Below are 27,462 nucleotides of genomic sequence, written 5' to 3'. Positions count from 1 at the left end.
AGGAATCCTCTCAGCTACCTCCTTTACTGAAAGCAGAACTGGCAGGCTCGGATCGCAGGGTCATCAGATCAGGCTTTAAGACAGTTAATTGTATAGGAGCAGATGCATCTACAGCTGGATTATAGAAGTTCTCGGTCTCCCCATAAACAGTGAAGCTAGCACAGTGATTGCCCTGAGGGGCTAACAGTAAGACATCCAGGCTGCCGATAGTTAAGGAAGTGGTAGGTAATGCTAGATCGATTTGCGGGGGGCATCTTTGTTGCTGTCAGAGGTGCCATTATGCAATTGAGTACTGTGTCCAGCCGACCGAACCTCTTCATAAAGGGCTAAACAGGAAGCTTGTAGATCATCTAAGAGAGGCAGGAACAATGCAGACAGTTCTATAAAGATAGCATCTTTGCAGTCTTCCATATCACAGTGTTGGTTACGTTATTTATTATACACATTGTCAGTCTAATTTCAATTATATGCCTTCCAAGGCTCAGGAAAGATGTAATCTTAAATCCAGAAAAGTTTCTGGGCATCCAAGTTGCCAAGAAGAGATAGGACGGCTAGGTTCAACGGCCAAATATTACACATGGGGAAAAACTCTTGTCAGAGCCTCAATCAATTGCGGCCATTTCCTTATGCTGCCCACCAGAAGTCCCAAAATCAAAACTTTTTCATTAATATTTTTAAAAAATAAAATGATCAAAAATGACTATATGCCTGTCACAAAAGTATTAAAATGATCTAAAACTACCTTTAGTTGCATGTTTAAGTTGTATTATAACATTTAAAACATTGCCTAAATGACATAAGATGTTGTTTACACTTGGTTCCATGCCCTCTCCCAACTGAACCATTTTAAAAATGCAAACAATCCAAAATACAAACTATTCCGAAATCCAAACCGTTACCGGTCCCAAGCAGTTTGGATAAAGGGTTTTCTACCTGTACCTGTAGATATATTGCTATAAATATTAAGGTATAGATATCTATGTTACATTAGGAGTGTCACATATATATAGAAATATATATTTCATAATAAAAAGTACATTATTTTCTATGTGAATAACATAGGAGTGTAAAATATGCGTAACACGAATCAGGATTCCCTATTTAGGTCTAACAAGGTGTCGGGTTACCGTACATGAAGAATTGCTAACTTCAATGTGTGTTCTTGAAATATAAAAGATTAAAAATTATTAATAAAAATTCTTAAATATTGCTATACATTCTGTAAAAACATAAATTATGCTTACCTGATGATATCCTTTTCTTCCGTTGAAAAGAGTCCACAGCTGCATTCATTACATTTGGGAAATAAGAACCTGGCCACCAGGAGGAGGCAAAGACACCCCAGCCAAAGGCTTAAATACTCCTCCCACTTCCCTCATCCCCCAGTCATTCTGCCGAGGAACAAGGAACAGTAGAAGAAATATCAGGGTGAAAAAATGTGCCAGAAGAATAAAAAACAAAATTTATGCTTGCCTGATAAATTTATTTCTCTTGTGGTGTATCCAGTCCACGGGTTCATCCATTACTTGTGGGATATTCTCCTTCCCAACAGGAAGTTGCAAGAGGACACCCACAGCAGAGCTGTCTATATAGCTCCTCCCCTAACTGCCACCCCCAGTCATTCGACCGAAGACAAGCAAGAAAAAAGGAGAAACTATAGGGTGCAGTGGTGACTGTAGTTTAAAAATAAAAAACACCTGCCTTAAAATGACAGGGCGGGCCGTGGACTGGATACACCACAAGAGAAATAAATTTATCAGGTAAGCATAAATTTTGTTTTCTCTTGTAAAGGTGTATCCAGTCCACGGGTTCATCCATTACTAGTGGGATACCAATACCAAAGCTTTAGGACACGGATGAAGGGAGGGACAAGGCAGGAACTTAAACGGAAGGCACCACTGCCTGTAAGACCTTTCTCCCAAAAATAGCCTCAGAAGAAGCAAAAGTATTGAATTTGTAGAAGTTAGAAAAAGTATGAAGCGAAGACCAAGTCGCCGCCTTACAAATCTGTTCAACAGAGGCCTCATTTTTAAAAGCCCATGTGGAAGCCACCGCTCTAGTGGAATGAGCTGTAATTCTTTCAGGAGGCTGCTTGCCAGCAGTCTCATAAGCTAAGCGGATTATGCTTCTCAGCCAAAAAGAAAGAGAAGTTGCCGAAGCCTTTTGGCCTCTCCTCTGTCCAGAGTAGACAACAAACAAAGCAGATGTTTGACGAAAATCCTTCGTAGCTTGTAAATAAAACTTTAAAGCACGAACCACATCAAGATTGTGTAAAAGACGTTCCTTCTTTGATGAAGGATTAGGACATAGAGAAGGAACAACAATCTCCTGATTGATACTCTTATTAGATACTACTTTAGGAAGAAACCCAGGTTTAGTACGCAAAACGACCTTATCTGCATGGAAAATCAGATAAGGTGAATTACACTGTAAAGCAGATAACTCTGAAACACTTCGAACCAAGGAGATAGCTACCAAAAACAGAACTTTCCAAGATAAAAGTTTAATATCTATGGAATGTAAAGGTTCAAACGGAACCCCTTGAAGAACTTTAAGAACTAAATTTAAACTCCACGGCGGAGCAACAGGTTTAAACACAGGCTTGATTCTAACTAAAGCCTGGCAAAATGCCTGAACGTCTGGAACCTCAGCCAGACGTTTGTGCAAAAGAATAGACAGAGCAGAAATCTGTCCTTTTAAGGAACTAGCTGACAATCCCTTCTCCAATCCTTCTTGGAGAAAGGATAAGATTCTAGGAATCCTGACTTTACTCCATGAGTAACCCTTGGATTCACACCAATGAAGATATTTACACCATATCTTATGATAGATTTTCCTGGTGACAGGCTTTCGAGCCTGAATTAAGGTATCAGAAAAACCACGCTTTGATAGAAGCGTGTCAGACAAGCAGTCAGACGCAGAGAAATTATATTTGGATGTTTGAAAGGACCTTGAAGTAGAAGGTCCTGCCTCAGCGGCAGAGTCCATGGTGGAAAGGATGACATGTCCACCAGATCTGCATACCAAGTCCTGCGTGGCCACGCAGGAGCTATCAAAATCACCAAAGCTCTCTCCTGCTTGATCTTGGCAATCAGACGAGGGAAAAAAGGAAACGGTGGAAACACATAAGCCAGGCTGAAGGACCAGGGCGCTGCTAGAGCATCTATCAGCGCTGCCTTGGGATCCCTGGACCTGGACCCATAACGAGGAAGCTTGGCGTTCTGACGAGACGCCATGAGATCCAGTTCTGGTTTGCCCCATAGTTGAATCAACTGGGCAAATACCTCCAGATGGAGCTCCCACTCCCCCGGATGAAAAGTCTGCCGACTTAGGATATACGCCTCCCAGTTCTCTACTCCTGGGATATGGATAGCTGAGAGATGGCAAGAATGAACCTCTGCCCATAGAATTATCTTTGAAACCTCCAACATTGCTAGGGGGCTCCTTGTTCCCCCCTGATGGTTGATGTAGGCTACAGTCGTGATGTTGTCTGACTGAAATCTGATGAACCTGACCGCAGCTAGCTGAGGCCAAGCCTGATGAGCATTGAATATCGCTCTTAGTTCCAGAATGTTTATCGGAAGGAGGGTTTCCTCCTGAGTCCACAAACCCTGAGCCTTCAGGGAGTTCCAGACTGCGCCCCAGCCCAGAAGGCTGGCATCTGTCGTCACTATAGTCCATTCTGGCCTGCGGAAACTCATTCCCCTGGACAGATGGACCCGAGATAGCCACCAGAGAAGAGAATCCCTGGTCTCCTGATCCAGATTTAGCAGAGGGGACAAATCTGTGTAATCCCCATTCCACTGATTGAGCATGCAAAGTTGCAGTGGTCTGAGATGTAGGCGGGCAAACGGAACTATGTCCATTGCCGCTACCATTAAGCTGATTACTTCCATACACTGAGCCACTGATGGCTGAGAAGTGGAATAAAGTGCATGGCAGGAAGTTAGAAGCTTTGACAACCTGACCTCTGTCAGAAAAATCTTCATTTCTACTGAATCTATCAGAGTTCCTAGGAAGGAAACTCTTGTGAGAGGGGAGAGAGAACTCTTTTCTTCATTCACCTTCCACCCGTGAGACCTCAGGAATGCCAGAACAATGTCCGTATGGGACTTGGCGATTTGAAAAGTCGACGCCTGTATCAGAATGTCGTCCAGGTAAGGAGCCACCGCTATGCCTTGTGGCCTTAGAACCGCCAGTAGGGACCCTAGAACCTTCGTAAAGATTCTTGGTGCCGTGGCTAACCCGAAGGGAAGAGCCACAAACTGGTAGTGCCTGTTTAGGAAGGCAAACCTGAGAAACCGATGATGATCTCTGTGTATCGGAATGTGGAGATAAGCATCCTTTAAGTCCACGGCAGTCATATATTGACCCTCCTGGATCATAGGTAGGATGGTTCGAATAGTCTCCATCTTGAAGGATGGGACCCTGAGAAATTTGTTTAGGATCTTGAGATCCAAGATTGGTCTGAAAGTTCCCTCTTTTTTGGGAACTATAAACAGATTTGAATAGAATCCCTACCCCTGTTCCTCCCTAGGAACTGGGTGGATCACTCCCATAACCAGAAGGTCTTGAACGCAACATAAGAATGCCTCTCTCTTTATCTGGTTTGCAGATAATTGTGAGAGATGAAATCTCCCCTTTGGAGATGAGGCTTTGAAATCCAGAAGATATCCCTGGGAAACAATCTCCAGAGCCCAGGGATCCTGGACGTCTCTTGCTTAAGCGTGGGCGAAGAGAGAAAGTCTGCCCCCAACTAGATCCGGTCCCGGATCGGGGCTACTCCTTAATGCTGTCTTAGAGGCAGCAGCAGGTTTTTTGGCCTGCTTTGCCTTGTTCCAAGCCTGGTTAGGTCTCCAGACTGGCTTGGACTGGGCAAAAGTTCCCTCTTGTTTTGTAGTTGAAGCTGCGCCACTTTTAAAGTTTCGAAAGGAACGAAAATTAGTCTGTTTGGTCCTTAATTTGTTGGACCTATCCTGGGGAAGGGCGTGGCCTTTTCCTCCAGTAATATCAGAAATGATCCCCTTCAGTCCAGGCCCGAATAGGGTCTGCCCTTTGAAGGGGATGTTGAGAAGCTTAGACTTTGAAGTAACATCAGCTGACCAGGACTTAAGCCATAGCGCCCTACGCGCCTGAATGGCAAAACCTAAATTCTTAGCCGTTAGCTTTGTTAAATCAAAAATGGCGTCAGAAATAAATGAATTGGCTAACTTAAGAGCTTTAAGCCTGTCTAGGATATCATCCAACGGGGTCTCCACCTGTAGAGCCTCCTCAAGAGGCTCAAACCAGAAAGCTGCTGCAGCAGTGACTGGGGCAATGCATGCAAGAGGCTGGAGAATAAAACCTTGTTGTATAAAGATTTTCTTAAGGAAACCCTCTAATTTTTTATTCATTGGATCTAGGAAAGCACAACTGTCCTCAACGGGGATAGTTGTACGCTTAGCTAGGGTAGAGACTGCTCCCTCCACCTTAGGGACCGTCTGCCACGGGTCCCGTGTAGCGGCATCTATGGGAAACATCTTTTTAAAAGCAGGAGGGGGAGAGAACGGTACACCTGGTCTATTCCATTCCTTCGTAATAATTTCTGAAAACCTCTTAGGGATTGGAAAAACATCAGTGTAAACAGGCACTGCAAAGTATTTGTCCATTTTACACAATTTCTCTGGGACTACAATGGTGTCACAGTCATCCAGAGTCGCTAAAACCTCCCTGAGAAACAAGCGGAGGTGTTCAAGCTTAAATTTAAATGCTGTCATTTCAGAGTCAGACTGAAGTAACGCCTTCCCTGAATCAGAAATGTCACCCACAGATAGAAGCTCTCCTGCTTCGGCTTCTGTACATTGTGAGGGTATATCAGACATAGCTACTAAAGCGTCAGAAAGCTCTGTATTTGTTCTAGCCCCAGAGCTGTCTCGCTTTCCTTGTAACCCTGGCAGTTTGGACAATACCTGTGTGAGGGTATGATTAATAACTGCCGCAATGTCTTGTAAGGTAAACGCATTGGACGCGCCAGATGTACTTGGCGTCACTTGCACGGGAGATATAGGTTCTGACACATTGGGAGAGCTAGGTGGTTTAACCTCTCTTTTGTCAGTCTGAGAAACCTCTGGTGATACATTTTAAAAGCCATAATATGGTCTTTATAACTTCTAGAAAGGTCAGTGCATTTGGTACACATTCTAAGAGGGGGTTCCACAATGGCTTCTAAACATAATGAACAAGGAGTTTCCTCTATGTCAGACATGTTTAACAGACTAGTAATGAGACCAGCAAGCTTGGAAAACACTTTAATAAATGTGAAAAAGCAATTAAACAAAAACGGTACTGTGCCTTTAAGAGAAAAAAACTACCACATAAACTGCAAAACAGTGTTAAAAAGTAGTAAACTCTACGAAATTTTTACAGTGTGTATAAGAGACCAAAGCAGCATTGCACCCACTTGCAAATAGATGATTAACCCCTTAGGCCCCAAACCGGATTAGAAAAACGGTAAAACCGTTAAAAAACAGTCCAACACACTGCCACAGCTCTGCTGTGGCTCCTACCTGCCCTTAAACACGATTTTTGCAGGAAAAAAACCCTCTATAGTGGTCCTAGATGCCAGAGGACTCGTTTAGGGAAGTTGGATGTCTCAGTCTGAATATCAACTGCGCATAAAGTGCGCAAAAATAGGCCCCTCCCACCATGCACTCAATGTCAGAGGGCCTTAAAAAAGTACTCCTAGGAGTAATCTAACAAGCCATGTGGAAAACTAGGCCCCAAATAAAGATTTATCACCCTCAGAGAAAAAACGTTTTTCTGTAAGTTATGCAAACATGTTTACACTAAGTAATATGAGAATTAACATGAATATTACCCTTATCTTGTAAGCATGATCCCAGTCGTTGTTAAATCACTGTATCAGGCTTACCTCAAATATACCAGGCACTGTCAGCATTTTCTAGACCTTATCATCTCTCTAGAAAAAATATACTGAACATACCTCAAAGCAGGTGATCTGCAAACCGTCCCCCCAACTGAAGTTTTCTTTCCATACTCTTCAGTTATGTGTGAGAACAGCAGTGTACCTTAGTTACAAACCGCTAAGATCATCAACCTCCAGGCAGATTCTTCATCCAATTTCTGCCTGAGAGTAAAACAGTACAACGCTGGTACCGTTTAAAAATAACAAACTCTTGATTGAAGGTAAAAACTACACTAAGTAACCACATATCTCTTGATACTTCCTTTCTTGTCGAGAGTTGCAAGAGAATGACTGGGGGTGGCAGTTAGGGGAGGAGCTATATAGACAGCTCTGCTGTGGGTGTCCTCTTGCAACTTCCTGTTGGGAAGGAGAATATCGCACAAGTAATGGATGAACCCGTGGACTGGATACACCTTTACAAGAGAAAGACGCCCCACGTAGAAAAAGGGTGGGGAGCTGTGGACTCTTTCAAACAGAATAAAAGGAAATTATCAGGTAAGCATAATTTATGTTTTTCTTCCTAATTGGAAAGCGTCCACAGCTGCATTCATTACTAATACCCAAGCTAAAGAGGACACTGATTGCCAAAACAGGAGGGTACAATAGGCGGCCCATTCTGAGGGCACCAAGCCAGAAACTACTAACCAACAAAAACCCCGCTTCGTCCGAAGCCGAGAAAACTTTGAAAAGGAAAGGCCCCAAGGGCACTGACCCACAGATAGTCCAGAAGCCTAGCTAGAGACCGCAAAATCGGACTCAACTGTGCCAACAGTCTTCCAGGAGACATGGTCGCTGAACAGGCGGTCCCTCACCAAGGCAAAAGGTAAAGAAGAACCGAAAGGTCACTACAAAATCTATAAAAGGAAAACCCCCAATAGTGAGCCCAGCGCACAAAGACCCAAAGTGGTCCTGACAGACAAGGGGAGGCTACGCCCAGACCAAGCAGAAACCAGAGGTTTAGGACCGGTCCTTGAAACAGAGAAACCTTTCTCTCAACATTGTGCAAAAGCACCGAAAGACAACTGAAGACTCACATCGTCAGAACTAAGAATACTATAGTATTCAGAGTCAAGAACACGCAGAAATCATTAGGATGATACAGAAGAATACTTGCTGAGAAGTAAAAGCAGCCAGCAAGAGAACAGATTGCAAAAGGAGAACTCCCAGACAGAAGGCACACTTCCAGGCAATTGAAGCCGCTAGACCTACACACAGGGCTCCAAAAGGGGAAGCACATAACCTCAACGAGACTCACTGCACCCCCAAGAGAGAGAGAGAGGTTACACCCAGAACCCGAAGGTGAATGGTAACCCGGGACCCTCAGCTTGTAAACCCAGGGGGCTAGCTGCAATGCCAACCTAGATCTTGAATATAACAATGCATCTCAGAACCCACTCCCAACCGGGCCAGCCCAAGCATCGGTAGGTCTTGAAAAACAGAACAGAAAAACCCCAAAACCAGCTCAAAAATGAGCTGAAGAATGGCCACAGCCATCCCAACAGAGCACAGGTCCCAGCCCGACTCCTTAGAAACAGATGGCAAGGCTGTAGACTCAAAGGAATCTAACAAAATGCCCACCAGTCTTGACACAGAGCCAGCACGACTCCAGATGTAACGTAACAACCAAGAGAAACCCCCCGCTCTCTGAAAGGTTAACTCTCAGTTCCAACCTCCTGAATCCAAGAGAATCCCTAGAAAAAGGACCACACCTCCATAAGAAGGAGAATAAGCCCCCCACCCTAAGAGAAGGGATGGGGCCAAAAAGGCAGAGTAAAAGGACATAGCCCAAGTTCCCAGGAACTGGGGAACCCCGAACCAGCCCTAGATCCAAAAAGTCCGGTAAACAACTCCACAAAGGAAAACACTGAACGAAGCCTCAGCAACTAGAAGCACCAGGGACAAAACAGATCTGAGCCCCAATTGTTTAAATAAACAATATCCGAGAACTTAACACCCTGTCTGATATAAAATACCAGACCACAGGGAGATATCAATGCAATATCCAGATCAACCCGGATAACGAGATAACTCCCAAGTCCCGAGACAAGGAAGAGACCACCCCCTTGCCAAAGTCCAATGCTCCAAAGGAGCTAAGGCGTTAAAAGTCGTACAACGACACTAGAGCCCATAGACTCTCAAACAGCCGCAGAACAACAAGCAAGGGGATACCCCAAGGCCAAAATCACTCGAGCAAAGGCTGGTCTCTGCATCACCTCCATACAATCAGAGGATCATAGAGAGAAAAGGACGCACAGCATCCCCAGCTCTGAGCAGAGCCCAAGGAGACCACGCCCAGTGCCCCTAACAAGGAACGACCATATCCCGGAGGGGAACCCAGGTCCCTAAAAAGAGACCTAACTCAACAGAGGAAGACCAAAAGGTCTCATAAAAAACAGCTAGACAGTACACAGTCAATGTGCAATTGCTGCAGCTGGTCACATTCTGCAACCCATCCACTACAAGGCAGCTGAACTACCCAATAAACTACTAGCTGCTAAGAACTAAGTCTAGAAAGACAATTCCCAGGGCCTTAAAAGAAAAAAGGCCAAACGGCCCAAGTCAAGAGGGCGCAAGCCCACCCACCTTCCACTACATGGGAAGGAGCTCTAGGGTCTGACAACCCCAGACACAGGAGAGAGAGAGACGCGGTGGAACTCCACTGACCCAGTCATCCAAATTGAAGGCTATAAGGACTGAGAAAATACTTCCTGTCTCACGGACCCACGGGTCCTCTAGAATGCTTAGTTGAACACAGAGGATAACATGAGCACTCGGCGCCTCTACTGGACCAGCCAAGCAGGGCGGCACCATGTGTCCAAACAGCTACCAGACAGAACTGAACCCAAACAGGACCAGCCTGCAATCTGGGTCCTAACCGTCAAGCCGCATAAATCCTCCCTCAGAGGGGAAGAAGGAAAACAGATGAAAATAAAATACAAGGCAACCCGTAGGTTAACGCCCAAAAAGAAACAGGCCTACTGCAAAACCAGCCAAACGGAGCCCTGGTCTTCCAAAAAAACTGGAAAAGATCTCAATACATGAACAATCAGGAGATTACATCATCCCCACATGTCTAATGAGGTGTGCCATTCGAAAAGCAGACTGAGTATTCCCATATCCGATAAGGATAGGGTCGTTCAATAACTGAAAAAACATGTCTGAGTAACACGCAAAAGCGCACAATTCTGTAATGAAAGAGACAGTCGCACCCGCAGGGAACTGTACAGTCCAAGGTGGAATACCCGAAACAGGAGCAGGGAAAGGAAGGCACCTTCCCTGTCCTCAAACTCTATTCAATTTAGAAATAAAGGTTTGTCAGGCAATATGACCTCTGGAACCCCTGAATTCGCCAACAACGTCCTTTAGAAGAAGCGCAAATTCCTAAAACTAAAGATGGAGGATCAGCAATGCTATGGGAAAACTGCATGTGTATAGAGGTAACAATGCAGGGTACACACCTCACTGAACGACAATTCCTCAGAGGTGGACGGCTCTGTGATATCAAACATGTTTGATATTATCACATTATCAAGGCATATGGAACATAATTGAGAGGGGGAACTAGGGCCTCCTCCACATATAAACAGGAATTGCTCTCTAGGAATAGAGGGAGTGCCCTATAAAGAAACTGAATCATCCATCACTAGTGCAATAACTGGAGAACTAGAGAGATAAAACATCCTCTTTTTTTTTTTTTAATAAAATAATGGCACCTCTATACCCCAATGGCTGGGGCACTCACCACCTCCTATGTATGACTCCTCTCTGATAGTCACGAAGGAGGGAATGAATTACATAGTGCACAATGCAGGACCGTCCCTGCTATGAGAGAAAGCCTGCCAGGCACCACACTGTGACCCTGTCTTCTGTGTTAACATTATGTAATAAAAAATGAAACGATCTTACCAGAATCTACGCCGTGGAACAGGAACACGGCCCTTCAAGTGTGACAGGTCGTAGCATTGCTCCTGACATGGACTCGTCAATGCCGATTGCTGTAGGAGCTGTTAATATGAGTCGGGATGGTGTCGCAAAAACACAATTTATGCTTACCTGATAAATTTATTTCTCTTGTGGTGTATCCAGTCCACGGATCATCCATTACTTGTGGGATATTCTCATTCTCAACAGGAAGTTGCAAGAGGAAACCCACAGCAGAGCTGCAATATAGCTCCTCCCCTAACTGTCATAGCCAGTCATTCGACCGAAAACAAGCCGAGAAAGGAGGAACCATAGGGTGCAGTGGTTACTGTAGTTTAAATTTAAAAATTACCTGCCTTAAAATGACAGGGCGGGCCGTGGACTGGAGCCGTGGACTGGATACACCACAAGAGAAATAAATTTATCAGGTAAGCATAAATTGTGTTTTCTCTTGTAAGGTGTATCCAGTCCACGGATCATCCATTACTTGTGGGATACCAATACCAAAGCTAAAGTACACGGATGAAGGGAGGGACAAGGCAGGAACTTAAATGGAAGGAAACACTGCCTGTAAAACCTTTCTCCCAAATATAGCCTCAGAAGAAGCAAAAGTATCAAATTTGCAAAATTTTGAAAAAGTATGAAGCAAAGACCAAGTCGCCGCCTTGCAAATCTGTTCAAAAGAAGCCTCATTTTTAAAGGCCCAAGTGGAAGCCACAGCTCTAGTGGAATGAGCTGTAATCCTTTCAGGAGGCTGCTGTCCAGCAGTCTCATAGGCTAAGCGGATTAAGCTTTTTAGCCAAAAAGAAGGAGAGGTTGCCGAAGCCTTTTGATCTCTCCTCTGTCCAGAGAAGACAACAAACCAAGCAGATGTTTGACGAAAATCTTTAGTAGCTTGTAAGTAAAAACTTTAAAGCACGGACCACGTCCAGATTGTGAAACACAAGGATGGAACAACAATCTCTTGATTGATATTCTTGTTAGATACCACCTTAGGTAAAAACCCAGGTTTGGTACGCAGGACTTAGTAATAAATTGACTCAGTACCCACAATTTGTGGGTTGAGTTCAAAAAGATTATGCTTCTATGTACTGTGAGACGTCTTGTGTATTCTTTTAGTAAATGGATACTTTTTTGCTATTTAAAATTTAACTTTTATTTCTTATATTAAAACAATGATGACAGCAATATATCACTTATGTTTGCTGCCTGCGTTGGTACTTAAAAACACATCTCCTAGGTGTATGCTTAAACTCTAATATGTAGATAATATGTGAGCTGGGATCCTGAGTATAGTAAAACACCTAATAAATTGTGTTATGTCTGTAGCCAAGATAATGGCTCACCAAAGTAAATCTTTATATTTTAAATCATGTGTGCTTCACAATACTCCAGGTCTCACTTACTAACTTTTTGTTGTCTCATGTTTGGCAAAAGATAGCTAACTGAATAACTGTCAATTTCTAACTGTGGGGGAATAACATTCGTGTATTCCAAAATGTTGTTAACATGCAGAGTCTCCCTGTTATTGTCTCTGAGTTAATTTGGCAAAATTTATTAATAGGAGCGTTCTCAGTGTTATAGGATTAACAACTTCAAAAAATTTTTTATCAAAAAAGATTGAAATTGGCAGCTTTAGTGGGGTGTTACTGGGCTTTACATTGATTGGATTGACAAGATGTATATGGCTGCTTCAAATTATCTGGTATAATGAATACAATATAATAAAGTAGGTTTCAGTTATCTATAACATCGTGATAACTGTTAGCTTGTTATAACATTTAATTGCATCTTAGTGTGTGACTTCTAATGTCAATGCCATATAACAGTTTAAATGGTAACTGTGTAACCTATAGTCACAGCGTATTTCTTTTGTCTGCTGTTGAAACCTGCTGATTATTTATTAGCCAGACGATATAGAACTAGTAAGCAACCTTTGAAATACCACCTGGTGATTTGTAGTTTGTTATAGCTCTATAGCGAAATTTACCTTGACATAACTGTTATACCCAAATATAATATTACCTTAGTAATACCGCTAGGCTATTAACCTCTAAGTTACTGCTGTACTGGATATAAAATGTTACCATTTATATTACCGATATCCAGTTTACCTTATAATTACCGTCACTATTGTGCTGCTATTACCTTTGGATTACCCTTAAATTAAATTACCGCAATAGTTATAAAGTAGCCGTTACTATAGGTGGTTTTCCTGGTGCTATCTTGCTTGTTATGCCCTTTAACTTATGAGCTCAGTAAGCGATCTAAAGTTTAAGCTATATCTGCTAGTTTTTTCTATCACATTAATTAGAGATTACTATTGTTTTAACAACATAGGAGAGCAATTTAAAAAATGTTAGGGAACCCCTGACGCCGCGTTTCCCATACGCTTCCTCAGAGGGGGTTCTTCCCTTTCAGGAGGCTGCTGTCCAGCAGTCTCATAGGCTAAGCGGATTAAGCTTTTTAGCCAAAAAGAAGGAGAGGTTGCCGAAGCCTTTTGATCTCTCCTCTGTCCAGAGAAGACAACAAACCAAGCAGATGTTTGACGAAAATCTTTAGTAGCTTGTAAGTAAAAACTTTAAAGCACGGACCACGTCCAGATTGTGAAACACAAGGATGGAACAACAATCTCTTGATTGATATTCTTGTTAGATACCACCTTAGGTAAAAACCCAGGTTTGGTACGCAGGACTACCTTATCCGAATGGAAAATCAGATAAAGAGAATCACATTGTAAGGCAGATAACTCGGAGACTCTACGAGCCGAGGAAATAGCTACCAAAAAAAAAAAGGACTTTCATAGATAAAAGTTTGATATCTATGGAATGAAGAGGTTCAAACGGAACTTCTTGAAGAACCTTAAGAACCAAGTTTAAGCTCCATGGTGGAGCAACCGGTTTAAACACAGGCTTGATTCTAACTAAAGCTTGACAAAATGCCTGAACGTCTGGAACATCTGCCAGACGCTTAACTAGCTGACAATCCTTTTTCCAAACCTTCTTGGAGAAAAGATAATATCCTAGGAATCCTGACCTTACTCCATGAGTAACCCCTGGATTCACACCAATAAAGATATCTACGCCATACCTTATGGTAAATTTTCCTGGTGACAGGCTTTCGTGCCCGTATTAAGGTATCAATAACTGACTCGGAGAAGCCACACTTTGATAAAATCAAGCGTTCAATCTCTAGGCAGTCAGCCGCAGAGAAATTAGATTTGGATGGTTGGAAGGACCCTGAAGTAGAAGGTCCTGTCTCAGAGGGAGAGACCATGGTGGAAAGGATGACATGTCCACTAGATCTGCATATCAGGTCCTGCGTGGCCACGCAGGTGCTATCAGAATCACCGATGCTCTCTCCTGCTTGATCTTGGCAATCAGTCGAGGGAGCAGAGGAAACGGTGGAAACACATAAGCCAGGTTGAAAGACCAACTATCAGTGTCTCCTTGGGATCCCTGGACCTGGATCCGTAACACGGAAGCTTGGCGTTCTGGTGAGACGCCATGAGATCCAGTTCTGGTTTGCCCCAACAATGAATCAGTTGTGAAAAAACCTCCGGATGGAGTTCCCACTCTCCCGGATGAAAAGTCTGACGACTTAGAAAATCTGCCTCCCAGTGCTCTACACCTGGGATATGGATAGCTGATAGGTGGCAAGAGTGAATCTCTGCCCAGCGAATTATTTTTGAAACTTCTAACATCTCTAGGGAGCTTCTTGTTCCCCCTTGATGGTTGATGTAAGCTACAGTCGTGATGTTGTCCGACTGAAATCTGATGTACCTCAGAGTTGCTAACTGAGGCCAAGCCTGAAGAGCCTTGAATATCGCTCTTAGTTCCAGAATATTTATTGGAAGGAGAAACTCCTCCTGAGTCCACGATCCCTGAGCCTTCAGGGAGTTCCAGACTGCACTCCAACCTAGAAGGCTGGCATTTGTTGTTACAATTGTCCAATCTGGCCTGCGAAAGGTCATACCTTTGGACAGATGGACCCGAGATAGCTACCAGGGAAAAGAATCCCTGGTCTCTTGGTCCAGATTCAGTTGAGGGGACAAATCTGTGTAATCCCCGCTCCACTGACTGAGCATGCATAGTTGCAGCGGTCTGAGATGTAAGCGTGCAAACGGCACTATGTCCATTGCCGCTACCATTAAGCCAATTACTTCCATACACTGAGCCACCGAAGGGCGCGGAATGGAATGAAGAACCCGGCAGGAATTTAGAAGCTTTGATAACCTGGACTCCGTCAGGTGAATTTTCATTTCTATAGAATCCCTAGAAAGGAAACTCTTGTGAGTGGGGATAGAGAACTCTTTTCCTCGTTCACTTTCCACCCATGCGACCTCAGAAATGCCAGTACTACGTCCGTATGAGACTTGGCAATTTGGAAGTTTGACGCCTGTATCAGGATGTCGTCTAAATAAGGGGCTACTGCTATGCCCCGCGGCCTTAGGACCGCCATAAGCGACCCTAGAACCTTTGTAAAGATTCTTGGGGCTGTAGCTAATCCAAAGGGAAGAGCTACAACTGGTAATGCCTGTCTTGAAAGGCAAACCTGAGAAACCGATGATGATCTTTGTGTATCGGAATGTGAAGATAAGAATCCTTTAGATCCACTGTAGTCATATATAGACCCTCCTGGATCAGTGGTAGGATGGTATGAATAGTTTCCATCTTGAACGACGGAACTTTGAGGAATTTGTTTAAAATCTTTAGATCCTAAATTGGTCTGAAGGTTCCCTCTTTTTTGAGAACCACAAACAGATTTGAGTAAAAACCCTGTTCCTGTTCACTCCCATAACTAGGAGGTCTCGTACACAGTGTAAGAATGCCTCTCTCTTTATCTGCTGTGCAGATAATTGTGAAAGGTGAAATCTCCCTTTTGGGGGGGAAGCTTTGAAGTCCAGAAGATATCCCTGGGATATAATTTCCAACGCCCAGGGATCCTGAACATCTCTTGCCCACGCCTGGGCGAAGAGTGAAAGTCTGCCCCCTACTAGATCCGTTACCGGATAGGGGGCCTTTCCTTCATGCTGTCTTAGAGGCAGCAGCAGGCTTTTTTGACCTGCTTACCTTTTTTCCAGGTCTGGTTTGGTCTCCAGACCGTCTTAGATTGAGCAAAAGTTCCCTCTTGTTTATTATTAGAGGAAGTTGATGCTGCACCTGCCTTGAAGTTTTGAAAGGCACGGAAATTAGATTGTTTGGCCCTAGATTTGGACCTGTCCTGAGGAAGGGCATGACCTTTTCCTCCAGTGATATCAGCAATAATCTCCTTCAAACCAGGCACGAATAGGGTCTGCCCCTTGAAGGGAATGTTAAGTAGCTTAGATTTTGAAGTCACGTCAGCTGACCATGATTTAAGCCATAGCGCTCTGCACGCCTGTATAGCAAAACCAGAATTCTTAGCCATTAGTTTAGTCAAATGAACAATGGCATCAGAAATAAAAGAATTGGATAGCTTAAGTGCTCTAAGTTTGCCAAGTATGTCATCCAATGGAGTCGCTACCTGTAAAGCCTCTTCCAGAGACTCAAACCAGTACGCCGCAGCAGCAGTGACAGGGGCAATGCATGCAAGGGGCTGCAGGATAAAACCTTGTTGAATAAATATTTTCTTAAGATAACCTTCTAATATTTTATCCATTGGATCTAAAAAAGCACAACTGTCCTCGACAGGGATAGTAGTACGCTTTGCTAGAGTAGAAACTGCTCCCTCCACCTTAGGGACTGTCTGCCATAAGTCCCGTGTGGTGGCGTCTATTGGAAACATTTTTCTAAAAATAGGAGGGGAAGAGAACGGCACACCTGGTCTATCCCATTCCTTATTAACCTTTTAGGTATTGGAAAAACATCAGTACACACCGGCACTGCAAGTATTTATCCAGTCTACACAATTTCTCTGGCACTGCAATGGAATCACAGTCATTCAGAGCAGCTAAAACCTCCCTAAGCAACACGCGGAGGTGTACAAGCTTAAATTTAAATGTAGAAATATTAGAATCAGGTATCTTTCCTGAGTCATTAACATCACCCACTGACTGAAGCTCTCTTTCCTTAGCTTCTGCATATTGTGAGGCAGTATCAGACATGGTTCTTAAAGCGTCAGTATGCTCTGCATTTTGTCTCACCCCAGAGCTATCTCGCTTACCTCTAAGTTCAGGTAGTCTGGCTAATACCGCTGACAGTGTATTATCCATGACTGCCGCCATGTCTTGTAAAGTAAACGCTATGGGCGCCCTAGAAGTACTTGGCGCCATTTGAGCGTGAGTCCCTTAAAGGGACAGTTTACTCAAATACTTTCTCCCCTTTAATTTGTTCCCAATGATCCACTTTACCTGTTGGAGTGTATTAAATTGTTTACAAGTAGCTCCTTTACCCTTATATTGGCATTTGAAATTGTTAATTTAGCATGTGGTATCCCCACCTATTCTGAAAGTTTGTGGCCGCGCGTACCAGCTATAGATAAGCTTTGTAAACACAGCCAGCAGAAGAAATTACACTCCCAGTGTGATAAAGAAGGTAATACAATGTTGATTTTCCATTGTTCTCTCAAAGTATTGGTGATTGTTTTAAGGACAGATATAAGATAAAGAAGCAGGTATATGTACACAATGTGATACAGTAATGAGATCTGATTATACCTACAAGCTCAACCTATTTTATTAGGCTGTGGCTTCAAAACACAAAATCAGAGCTTTAATATACAGAAATAAACCTTTAAAAGCTAATTTTCATACATTTTTTACTCTGCAGTTGGTAAAAAAAGCAATTGTAAACACATTAAGGGAAAAACTATTTTACAGTATACTGTCCCTTTAAGCGGGTGTCAAAGGGTCTGACACGTGGGGAAAGTTAGTCGGCATAACTTCCCCCTCGTCAGATTCCTCTGGTGATAAAATTTTTAAAAAGACAGAAAATGATCTTTATTGCCTAAAATGAAATCAGTACATTTGGTACACATTCTAAGAGGGGGTTCCACCATGGCTTTTAAACATAATGAACAAGGAGTTTCTTCTATGTCATACATGTTTATACAGACTAGCAATGAGACTAGCAAGCTTGGAAAACACTTTAAATCAAGTTAACAAGCAAATATAAAAAACGGTACTGTGCCTTTAAGAGAAACAAATTTTGTCAGAATTTGAAAAACAGTGAAAAAATGCAGTAAATCAAACGAAATTTTTACAGTGTATGTAATAGACTAGCAGAGCATTGCACCCACTTGCAAATGGATGATTAACCCCTTAGTTCAAAAAACGGATCAAAAAAATGAAATAGACGTTTTTTAACAGTCACAACCAACTGCCACAGCAAGCTGTAGCCCTACCTTCCCCAATAAACGACTTTGGAAAGCCTTTGTGCCCTTTAGAGATGTCCTATAGCATTCAGAGGGCCTTTGAGGGAATCTGGATGTCTTAGTTTGTAATTTTAACTGCACAAAAAAATGTTAAAATAGGCCCCTCCCACTCATATTACAACAGTGGAAAGCCTCAGGAAACTGTTTCTAGGCAAAATTTAAGCCAGCCATGAGGAAAAAACTAGGCCCCAATAAAGTTTTACCCCCAAAGCATATATAAAAACGATTAAACATGCCAGCAAACGTTTTATATTGCAATTTTATAAGGGTATTACCCCTGAGAGTAAGCATGATACCAGTCGTTATTAAATCACTGTATTCAGGCTTAACTTACATTAATCCGGTATCAGCAGCATTTTCTAGTGTTTTCCATCTCTAGAAAAAATTATAACTGCACATACCTGATAGCAGAATAAACTGCACGCCATTCTCTCGCTGAAGTTTTACCTCATCTGTGTAATCCCCTCAGACATATGTGAGAACAGCAATGGATCTTAGTTACAACCTGCTAAGATCATAGAAACCTCAGGCAGATTCTTCTTCTATTTACTGCCTGAGATAAAATAGCACAACTCCGGTACTATTTAAAAATAACAAACTTTTGATTGAAGAAAATAAACTAGCTATATTTAACCACTCTCTCTTACGACCTCCTTGCTTGTTGAGAGTTGCAAGAGAATGACTGGCTATGACAGTTAGGGGAGGAGCAATATTGCAGCTCTGCTGTGGGTTTCCTCTTGCAACTTCCTGTTGGGAATGAGAATATCCCACAAGTAATGGATGATCCGTGGACTGGATACACCTTACAAGAGAAAGAGAACTCTCCCTGCATCTCTGGACTCTAACTTTCACCCAGGCCCTCACTGAGAAGCTTATAGGGCTACTTTAAACTCCTGTCCCATTGCGAAGTGTAGTACCCTCCATAAAAGACAAAACAAATTCTGACACTTCTCTGCCAACCTCCTGGGACGAAAGGCAAAAGAATGGGGGATGAGGGAAGTGGGAGGAGTATTTAAGCCTTTGGCTGGGGTGTCTTTGCCTCCTCCTGGTGGCCAGGTTCTTATTTCCTAAAAAGTAATGAATGCAGCTGTGGACTCTTTCCAATTAGGAAGAACATAGTCTAAATAATCAATAGAATGGGCTCTATTTATCAAGGTCTGGTGGACCTGATTCGTCACTGCGGATCAGGTCCTCCAGACCTCGCTGAATACGGCGAGCAATACGCTTACCGTATTCAGCATTGCACCAGCAGCTCACGGCCAATCGGCCGCCAGCAGGGGGTGTCAATCAACCCGATCGTACTCGATCGGGTTGATTTCTGGCGATGTCTGTCCGCCTGCTCAGAGCAGGCAGACAGGTTATGAAGCAGCGGTCTTTGTGACCGCTGCTTCATAACTGCTGTTTCTGGCGAGCCTGCAGGCTCGCTAGAAACACAGGGCATCAAGCTCCATACGGAGCTTGATACATATGCCCCAATATATCTATTTTTTTACAGTATGTATAATAATTTTCAATAATAATTTTTTAATATTAATTATTCAATGTTTCAAGAAGGAGCATTGAAGTTAGTAATTCTTCATTTGTGCTAACCGGACCGTGATATTCCTATTTCAACTTGTAATAAGCGCGCTATTTCCATTCCATGCAAAAAGATGAGAAAAACAGTTAGCACGCCACTATATTGGATAAACTTCCAAACTCAATATAGGCAGAAAATAACAAGCCGTTTTTATCCTTTAATTGCATGAGCATTACAGATTAATTTGTTTAAGACAGACAGACAAGTTAAAATAACACCAGAGGGAACTGACATATCCTACTGTTAATACATAAAGTAGTTTTATTTTTAGTTGTTAGCAAAATATGGCAGATTCCCATGCAACGCATAGTTTAAAATTATTTGGTAATGTTTCCATGTATGTAAATTCTGTTTCAATGTAATTACTTTAAAATGAATAAAGATAATGAATAAACATAAAAATTGTGTCAAACAGTTATAAAACTTAAACAAACTAGTTTCCCATTCAATTGTTCTGATTATGCATATAGTCAATTTACAGATTTGTTAATGATGAAAAACACTGAAAATGTTCCTCTTTAAGAAAAATATTTGAAGGATGCTTGAAAATAACTGTCTTAATTTGCTGTACATACCTACTGAAACAAGGCACTGCCTCAAGCTTTAAAAATGATAAAAAGTTTAATGTAATTTGCAGTAAATGTTACTTTTAATATAGGCAATAAGGCTTGTGTTAATACAAATAATCCAATATATAGGTGTTAATGTGATGTGTTCATTAACCCTTTTGCCGCTGGGACTTATTTGTCTACATCGAAACAAAGTTCAAAATGGCTGAGCCTTCACAGATCTGCATATATTATGTCTCTATTTACCCAAAGTAAAATATTTAGGTTTCATTCAGAAAAGCCATCTATTTGAATTGCAAGAATAAACCAATTTCTAAGGCATTTAATACTATGCAGATGGTACAAAAAGTAAATGGGAAAACATTAAATGGAAAAAATACAGTATAGTGTCCCTATAAATATCTTGTGTGGAACTTAAGGAATGTGACAACCTTACATATATTTTGTAAAAAAATATTTCAATAACGATACAATTAGCAGACAGTATTCCTTATTTAATATAATATTTTTAAAACTCATTTTATATATATATATATATATATATATATATATATATATATATATATATATATATATATATATAATTACATTCAGTTGAGTTTGCAAATAAAGCAAATATATACAATTTATTCATCTTAAAAAAATAAATCTAGCAATGTGATAATTTAGATGAAAGAAAAAAAAGTTGCTTTTTAATCTAGTCCAGCATTTTAACAGATTTGTTCTTTTGAGCAACTCCTCCACCACGGGCTGAAACCTTTTTGAGGTTAATATCTGTACCAGATAGCGGCCCTCCAGTTATATGAGCTGGCGTGCTTTCTACATTTACAACACGGCCACAAGCAACCTAGGAAACAAATATGTACAATTTGGTACTTTTATAGATCATCATTCACTTAACATCTAGAATTCAGTTTCAAGTAAGAGAACATACAAAACAAAACAATATAATCTGAAAACTTAAAAAAATAGGATGCAACATATGTGAAAAGTTAACTTTTTAATGCAATTAAAGGATCAAGAAGTGAGTTTATGTGAACACTGAGTACAATATTGATAAAATATATGCTAAATACAAAATTTATTTCATATTTTGCTGAGAGTCCACAAGCTATTACTCCTGGGATTCAACTCCTGGTCACTAGGAAGAGGCAAAGATTCCGAAAACTCCAAGAGCACTTAATCCCTCCCACCTCTCTTTTATGCTAGTCTTTTCTTTGCCTCAACAGGAGAAAGGTGAAGAATCGAGGTGCTCCATATTCTTTGTTGAGCAGCGTCCTCATAAAAATTTGAGGCCCATTTTCCCCTTAGAGAGCTGCTAATGAGAAACAGAGGGATGATTGGAGTATTGGGCAGAGACACAATTATACCCAGTGAGGAGTTAGTTACAAGCCTGTCACAGGTGTCGTGAGGACTGGTCCCTTAGCCTCTTCCTTTTGGGTCGACCATATACTCCACACATAGATCCTCTGCTGTGATGTACACAACACTGGATGGGCCCTATACTGGATGCAGTATTTTCTGCCACCAGTATGCACAGTAGAGTGGGTGCATTTGAGGTAAGTGCAGCCATTTCTTGCACTCACATAGCCTACAGCTTATTAGTAGGCACACCAATGTTGAGGTACATCATAACGAGGGGATATATACATGTGACAGACTAATTCCACCTTATTACTTAGACTTTTCATACTAAGAGGCCCATTTATCAAGCTCTGTATGGAGCTTGTGGGCCCGTGTTTCTGGCGAGTCTTTAGACTCGCCAGAAACAGCAGTTATAAAGCAGCGGACTAAAGACCGCTGCTCCATAACCGCAGGCGGACAGAAATCGCCACAATTCAACCCAATCGAGTACGATAAGGTTGATTGTCACCCCCCTGTGATTGGCCGTGAGTCTGCAGGGGGCAGTGTTGCACCAGCAGCTCTTGTGAGCTGCTGGTGCAATGAATGCTGAATACGGAGAGCGTATTGCTCTCCGCATTCAGCGAGGTCTTGCAGACCTAATCCGCACTGTCAGATCAGGTCCGCGAGACCTTTGATAAATAGGCCTCAGTCTAGTAATTATGAAAACTTTATTATGAGGTAATAGCTGCTATTTACTATTTAGCTAATTTCACCTGGGAGTTACATCTCAATGCAACCTTATACCCTATGTTATATACACAGTAAAAGGGATTTAACCGTTTGGCAATGTGAAGGGGTGTCTCAGTGTAATTTATGTTTTTTTGTGCACTGAATTAGCACGGCAGTTACAGTTCAGAGTCTGTGGATGAATATTTGTCTGAGGCCAAGCATTCTATTAGCTTTCTTTCTCTTCCAAATCAGCATTAAGTTATGGCCCTAATCCAGATTCATTTCTGGTAGGGGACAGTTTTTTTTAGAATGCCTATCACAGTCTGTCCAAGATCTCTTGGTTCTAAACATAGTTTCCCAGGATTCCTGAATAGGTTTCAAATCAAGGTCCACTCAAGGAAGATGCCTTCTGTCCCACATTCCAAAAGACTTTCTGAATTGTATTATGGGTGTATTAGCTGCAGTACAAGATTTGGAACAAGGCCAAGTAGTTTATTTAATCCTTTTCCATTATTACCAAGAAAGAGTGAATTCTTGCACCTAGTCTGGCCTTAATGACGTTAACCAAATGTCTAAGTGTTCCTATTTTCAAAATAGTTACAATCTGGACAATTCAACCCCTTATTTAACAGTGTCAATTTATGTCAACGTTTAATTTGAAGGATGCTTTCCTTATTATTCCCAGACCATCTCCAGTTTCTAATATTTGCCTTTCAGGACATTTTTTTTCCGTTTGTGGCACTTTCGTTTGGTCTATCTACAGCTCCTAGTATTTTTACGAAGATTCTAGGAACTCTCTTGTCTGTAATAAATACTCATGTAGTTCAGTGGCTCTATACTTGGACAACATATTGGTTGAGGCTCAATTTGTTTGCAGACATGGTTGGAGAATTAATTTATCGAGAGTCGCTTTGCTAAGAGTTACTTTTTTCTAGGAGTCATTATAGACTCATTAGTTATGCATCATTCCCCAACAGATAAGGGATCAAAGTTACAGTCAGTTTGCTCACAACTACACTAAATTTCCAACCCATCTGTAACTCAATGTATGGAAATGTAAGGTCTGATGATTGTATCATTAGATGTTCTTCTTTTTGCATGGTTCCATATAAAACCACTTTTGTATTCTTTGACTATAGCGCGAAAATTTCACTTAACTATCTTATATAATCCTATGGGATTATTCAGAGAGGTTCTTTCTGTCCCTGTGGATAGTTTTCCAAACTATTTTTCTGGGGGCATCCATTAGTCACCAAACTAGCAGACACTATTCTCTGGGATTGGTCTGGGGGTCCAGGAGAGCAAAGGGAGTTTGGTTTCTTCAGGAGGAAAGATTACCAATAATTATCATAGTGCAATCTTTAGGTCCCTTCAGAGCTGTCCTCTTCTGAAAGAAGAAACGTATCCTTCATTCAAACAATGTTACAGCTGTAGCTTATATCCATCATCAGGGGGAACTTACAGTTCCTTAGCAATAATTTATCAAGACTCAAGGTTTTTTAATTGGACACAGATTTTTTTTAATATAATTTGCATACCAGGAAGAAAACCTGGGAAGATTTCCTTAGTAGGCAATCCCATCCACAGGAATGTTTTCACCTTCAATTAGTTTTCTACTAGATTGTGGAACAATGGGGTTTTGCAGAGATTAAAGCATTATTCTGAATGCTCCAGTCAGGCCCCGCAAAATTTGGGTTGCGAATCTAATTCAGATGTCAAGCTTTCTCCAATCATCAATAATTAGAGTCTCTCATATTGATGGATTAAAGATTGAATACCTATTTTTTATTTTAAAAAAAGAGGTTTCATTGACTCTGCATTGAAAACCTTATTTCAGGCCATAAGGTAAAATTTTGCAAATTATTTGGAAAGTTGTTTACTTCCTGCATTTGAAAACTAGGGTTTTAGCTGGTATTCTTTTAGAATTTCAACGATTCTTCTTATTGCAAATCTGTTTGGATACTGACTTATCTGCTTACTCTACAAAGAGTCACATTTTGGCTTTTTCTATTTCTCAGTACAAAATGTGCTAAGTGTCTTGACATCAAGGCTTTGTTCGGGCTTAGTTAGGATATATCCAGTGTCTAAACAAACTTCTACTCTTTGGAATATTATTTTTTTTTACAATCTTTACAAGTTTCTCTTTTCAAAACCTGCATGGTTTGGACATTTAGCTTTTGTCTTGGAAGTTTTTAGTTTTTTTTACCTAATATGATTTTTCGGAGATCATCAATAAGGAGATTATAGCCCATCTCCTTGTTCTAATCCAAATAATTAATTTGATGGTCTCTTACTTAATTTAGGTAGTGTAAGAGTATTAGAATAATACAAATGTTTTTAAATAATCCTTTATTTTGTTTGTCCCTTGGTCCATGTAAAGTCAAAGGTTCACATCAGTTTCTTTAGCTTTTTTGTTAAATCTCTTGATTACCAAGGTTTATTTAGAGGCGGATAGTCTTTTTCAAAATGCATTATTGCCCTTTTTCTAGATCAGTTTCTTCTTCTTGGATTTTCAAGAATGAGGATTACATAGAATAAATTTGCAAGGGGGCAACATAGTTTCTCTAAATTCAACCACTTCAATGTGTTTGTTAGAAAAATCCTTCTAGCAGGGGTTTGGTAATTAGGTGCTTGCCTTAAAAAACATAATTTATGCTTACCTGATAAATTCCTTTCTTCTGTAGTGTGATCAGTCCACGGGTCATCATTACTTGTGGGATATTAACTGCTCCCCAACAGGAAGTGCAAGAGGATTCACCCAGCAGAGTTGCTATATAGCTCCTCCCCTCTACGTCACCTCCAGTCATTCGACCAAGGACCAACGAGAAAGGAGAAGCCAAGGGTGTAGTGGTGACTGGAGTATAATTTAAAAAATATTTACCTGCCTTAAAAAACAGGGCGGGCCGTGGACTGATCACACTACAGAAGAAAGGAATTTATCAGGTAAGCATAAATTATGTTTTCTTCTGTTAAGTGTGATCAGTCCCCGGGTCATCATTACTTGTGGGATACCAATACCAAAACAAAAGTACACGGATGACGGGAGGGATAGGCAGGCTCTTTATACAGAAGGAACCACTGCCTGAAGAACCTTTCTCCCAAAAATAGCCTCCGAGGAAGCAAAAGTGTCAAATTTGTAAAATTTGGAAAAAGTATGAAGCGAAGACCAAGTTGCAGCCTTGCAAATCTGTTCAACAGAGGCCTCATTCTTAAAGGCCCAAGTGGAAGCCACAGCTCTAGTGGAATGAGCTGTAATTCTTTCAGGAGGCTGCTGTCCAGCAGTCTCATAAGCTAAACGAATTATGCTACGAAGCCAAAAAGAGAGAGAGGTAGCAGAAGCTTTTTGACCTCTCCTCTGACCAGAGTAAACGACAAACAGGGAAGACGTTTGTCGAAAATCTTTAGTCGCCTGTAAATAAAATTTAAGGGCACGAACTACATCCAGATTGTGCAAAAGACGTTCCTTCCTCGAAGAAGGATTTGGGCACAAGGATGGAACAACAATCTCCTGATTGATATTCCTGTTAGTGACTACCTTAGGTAAGAACCCAGGCTTAGTACGCAGAACTACCTTATCCGAGTGAAAAATCAAATAAGGAGAATCACAATGTAAGGCTGATAACTCAGAGACTCTTCGAGCCGAGGAAATAGCCATTACAAATAGAACTTTCCAAGATAACAACTTTATATCAATGGAATGAAGGGGTTCAAACGGAACACCCTGTAAAACGTTAAGAACAAGGTTTAAACTCCATGGTGGAGCCACAGCTTTAAACACAGGTTTAATCCTGGCCAAAGCCTGACAAAAAGCCTGAACGTCTGGAACTTCTGACAGACGCTTGTGTAACAGAATGGACAGAGCTGAGATCTGTCCCTTTAAGGAACTAGCGGATAACCCCTTTTCTAAACCTTCTTGTAGAAAAGACAATATCCTAGGAATCCTAACCTTACTCCAAGAGTAACCTTTGGATTCGCACCAATATAGGTATTTACGCCATATTTTATGGTAAATCTTTCTGGTGACAGGCTTCCTAGCCTGTATTAAGGTATCAATAACTGACTCAGAAAAACCACGCTTTGATAAGATCAAGCGTTCAATTTCCAAGCAGTCAGCTTCAGAGAAGTTAGATTTTGATGTTTGAAAGGACCCTGAATCAGAAGGTCCTGTTTCAGAGGTAACGACCAAGGTGGACAGAATGACATGTCCACCAGATCTGTACACCAAGTCCTGCGTGGCCATGCAGGCGCTATTAGAATCACTGATGCTTTCTCCTGTTTGATTCTGGCAATCAATTGAGGAAGCATCGGGAAAGGTGGAAACACATAAGCCATCCTGAAGGTCCATGGTGCTGTCAAGGCATCTATCAGGACCGCTCCCGGATCCCTGGATCTGGACCCGTAGTGCGGAAGCTTGGCGTTCTGTCGAGACGCCATGAGATCTATCTCTGGTTTGCCCCAACGTGGAAGTATTTGGGCAAAGACCTCTGGATGAAGTTCCCACTCCCCCGGATGAAAAGTCTGACGACTTAAGAAATCCGCCTCCCAGTTCTCCACTCCCGGGATGTGGATTGCAGACAGGTGGCAAGAGTGAGACTCTGCCCAGCGAATTATCTTCGATACTTCCATCATTGCTAGGGAGCTTCTTGTCCCTCCCTGATGGTTGATATAAGCTACAGTCGTGATGTTGTCCGACTGGAACCTGATGAACCCCCGAGTTGCTAACTGGGGCCAAGCCAGAAGAGCATTGAGGACTGCTCTCAATTCCAGAATGTTTATTGGAAGAAGACTCTCCTCCTGATTCCATAGTCCCTGAGCCTTCAGAGAATTCCAGACAGCGCCCCAACCTAGTAGGCTGGCGTCTGTTGTTACAATTGACCAGTCTGGCCTGCTGAATGGCATTCCCCTGGACAGATGTGGCCGATAAAGCCACCATAGAAGAGAATTTCTGGTCTCTTGAATGGAATGAAGGACACGGCATGCATTTTGAAGTTTTGTTAACCTGT

The 27,462-nt window shown here is 41.7% G+C and overlaps 1 protein-coding gene across 1 annotated transcript in view; it reads right to left on the bottom strand.

Annotated features, from left to right (window-relative positions):
• Positions 1-21,083: 21,083 nt before the first annotated feature.
• The window catches only part of CFAP69 (cilia and flagella associated protein 69), a 292,339-nt gene continuing 285,960 nt past the window's right edge, over positions 21,084-27,462 (bottom strand). The window contains exon 23 of the mRNA XM_053715703.1: positions 21,084-21,233. Within this exon, the coding sequence (XP_053571678.1) occupies positions 21,084-21,233 (150 nt within the window). The remainder of the gene's footprint in view (positions 21,234-27,462) is intronic.

This window comes from Bombina bombina, chromosome 5 (assembly GCF_027579735.1).
Source record: "Bombina bombina isolate aBomBom1 chromosome 5, aBomBom1.pri, whole genome shotgun sequence".
Classification (NCBI taxonomy): Eukaryota; Metazoa; Chordata; class Amphibia; order Anura; family Bombinatoridae; genus Bombina; species Bombina bombina.
The sequence above is the reverse complement of the archived record's forward strand: the minus strand, read 5'-3'. Positions and strand labels throughout refer to the sequence as shown.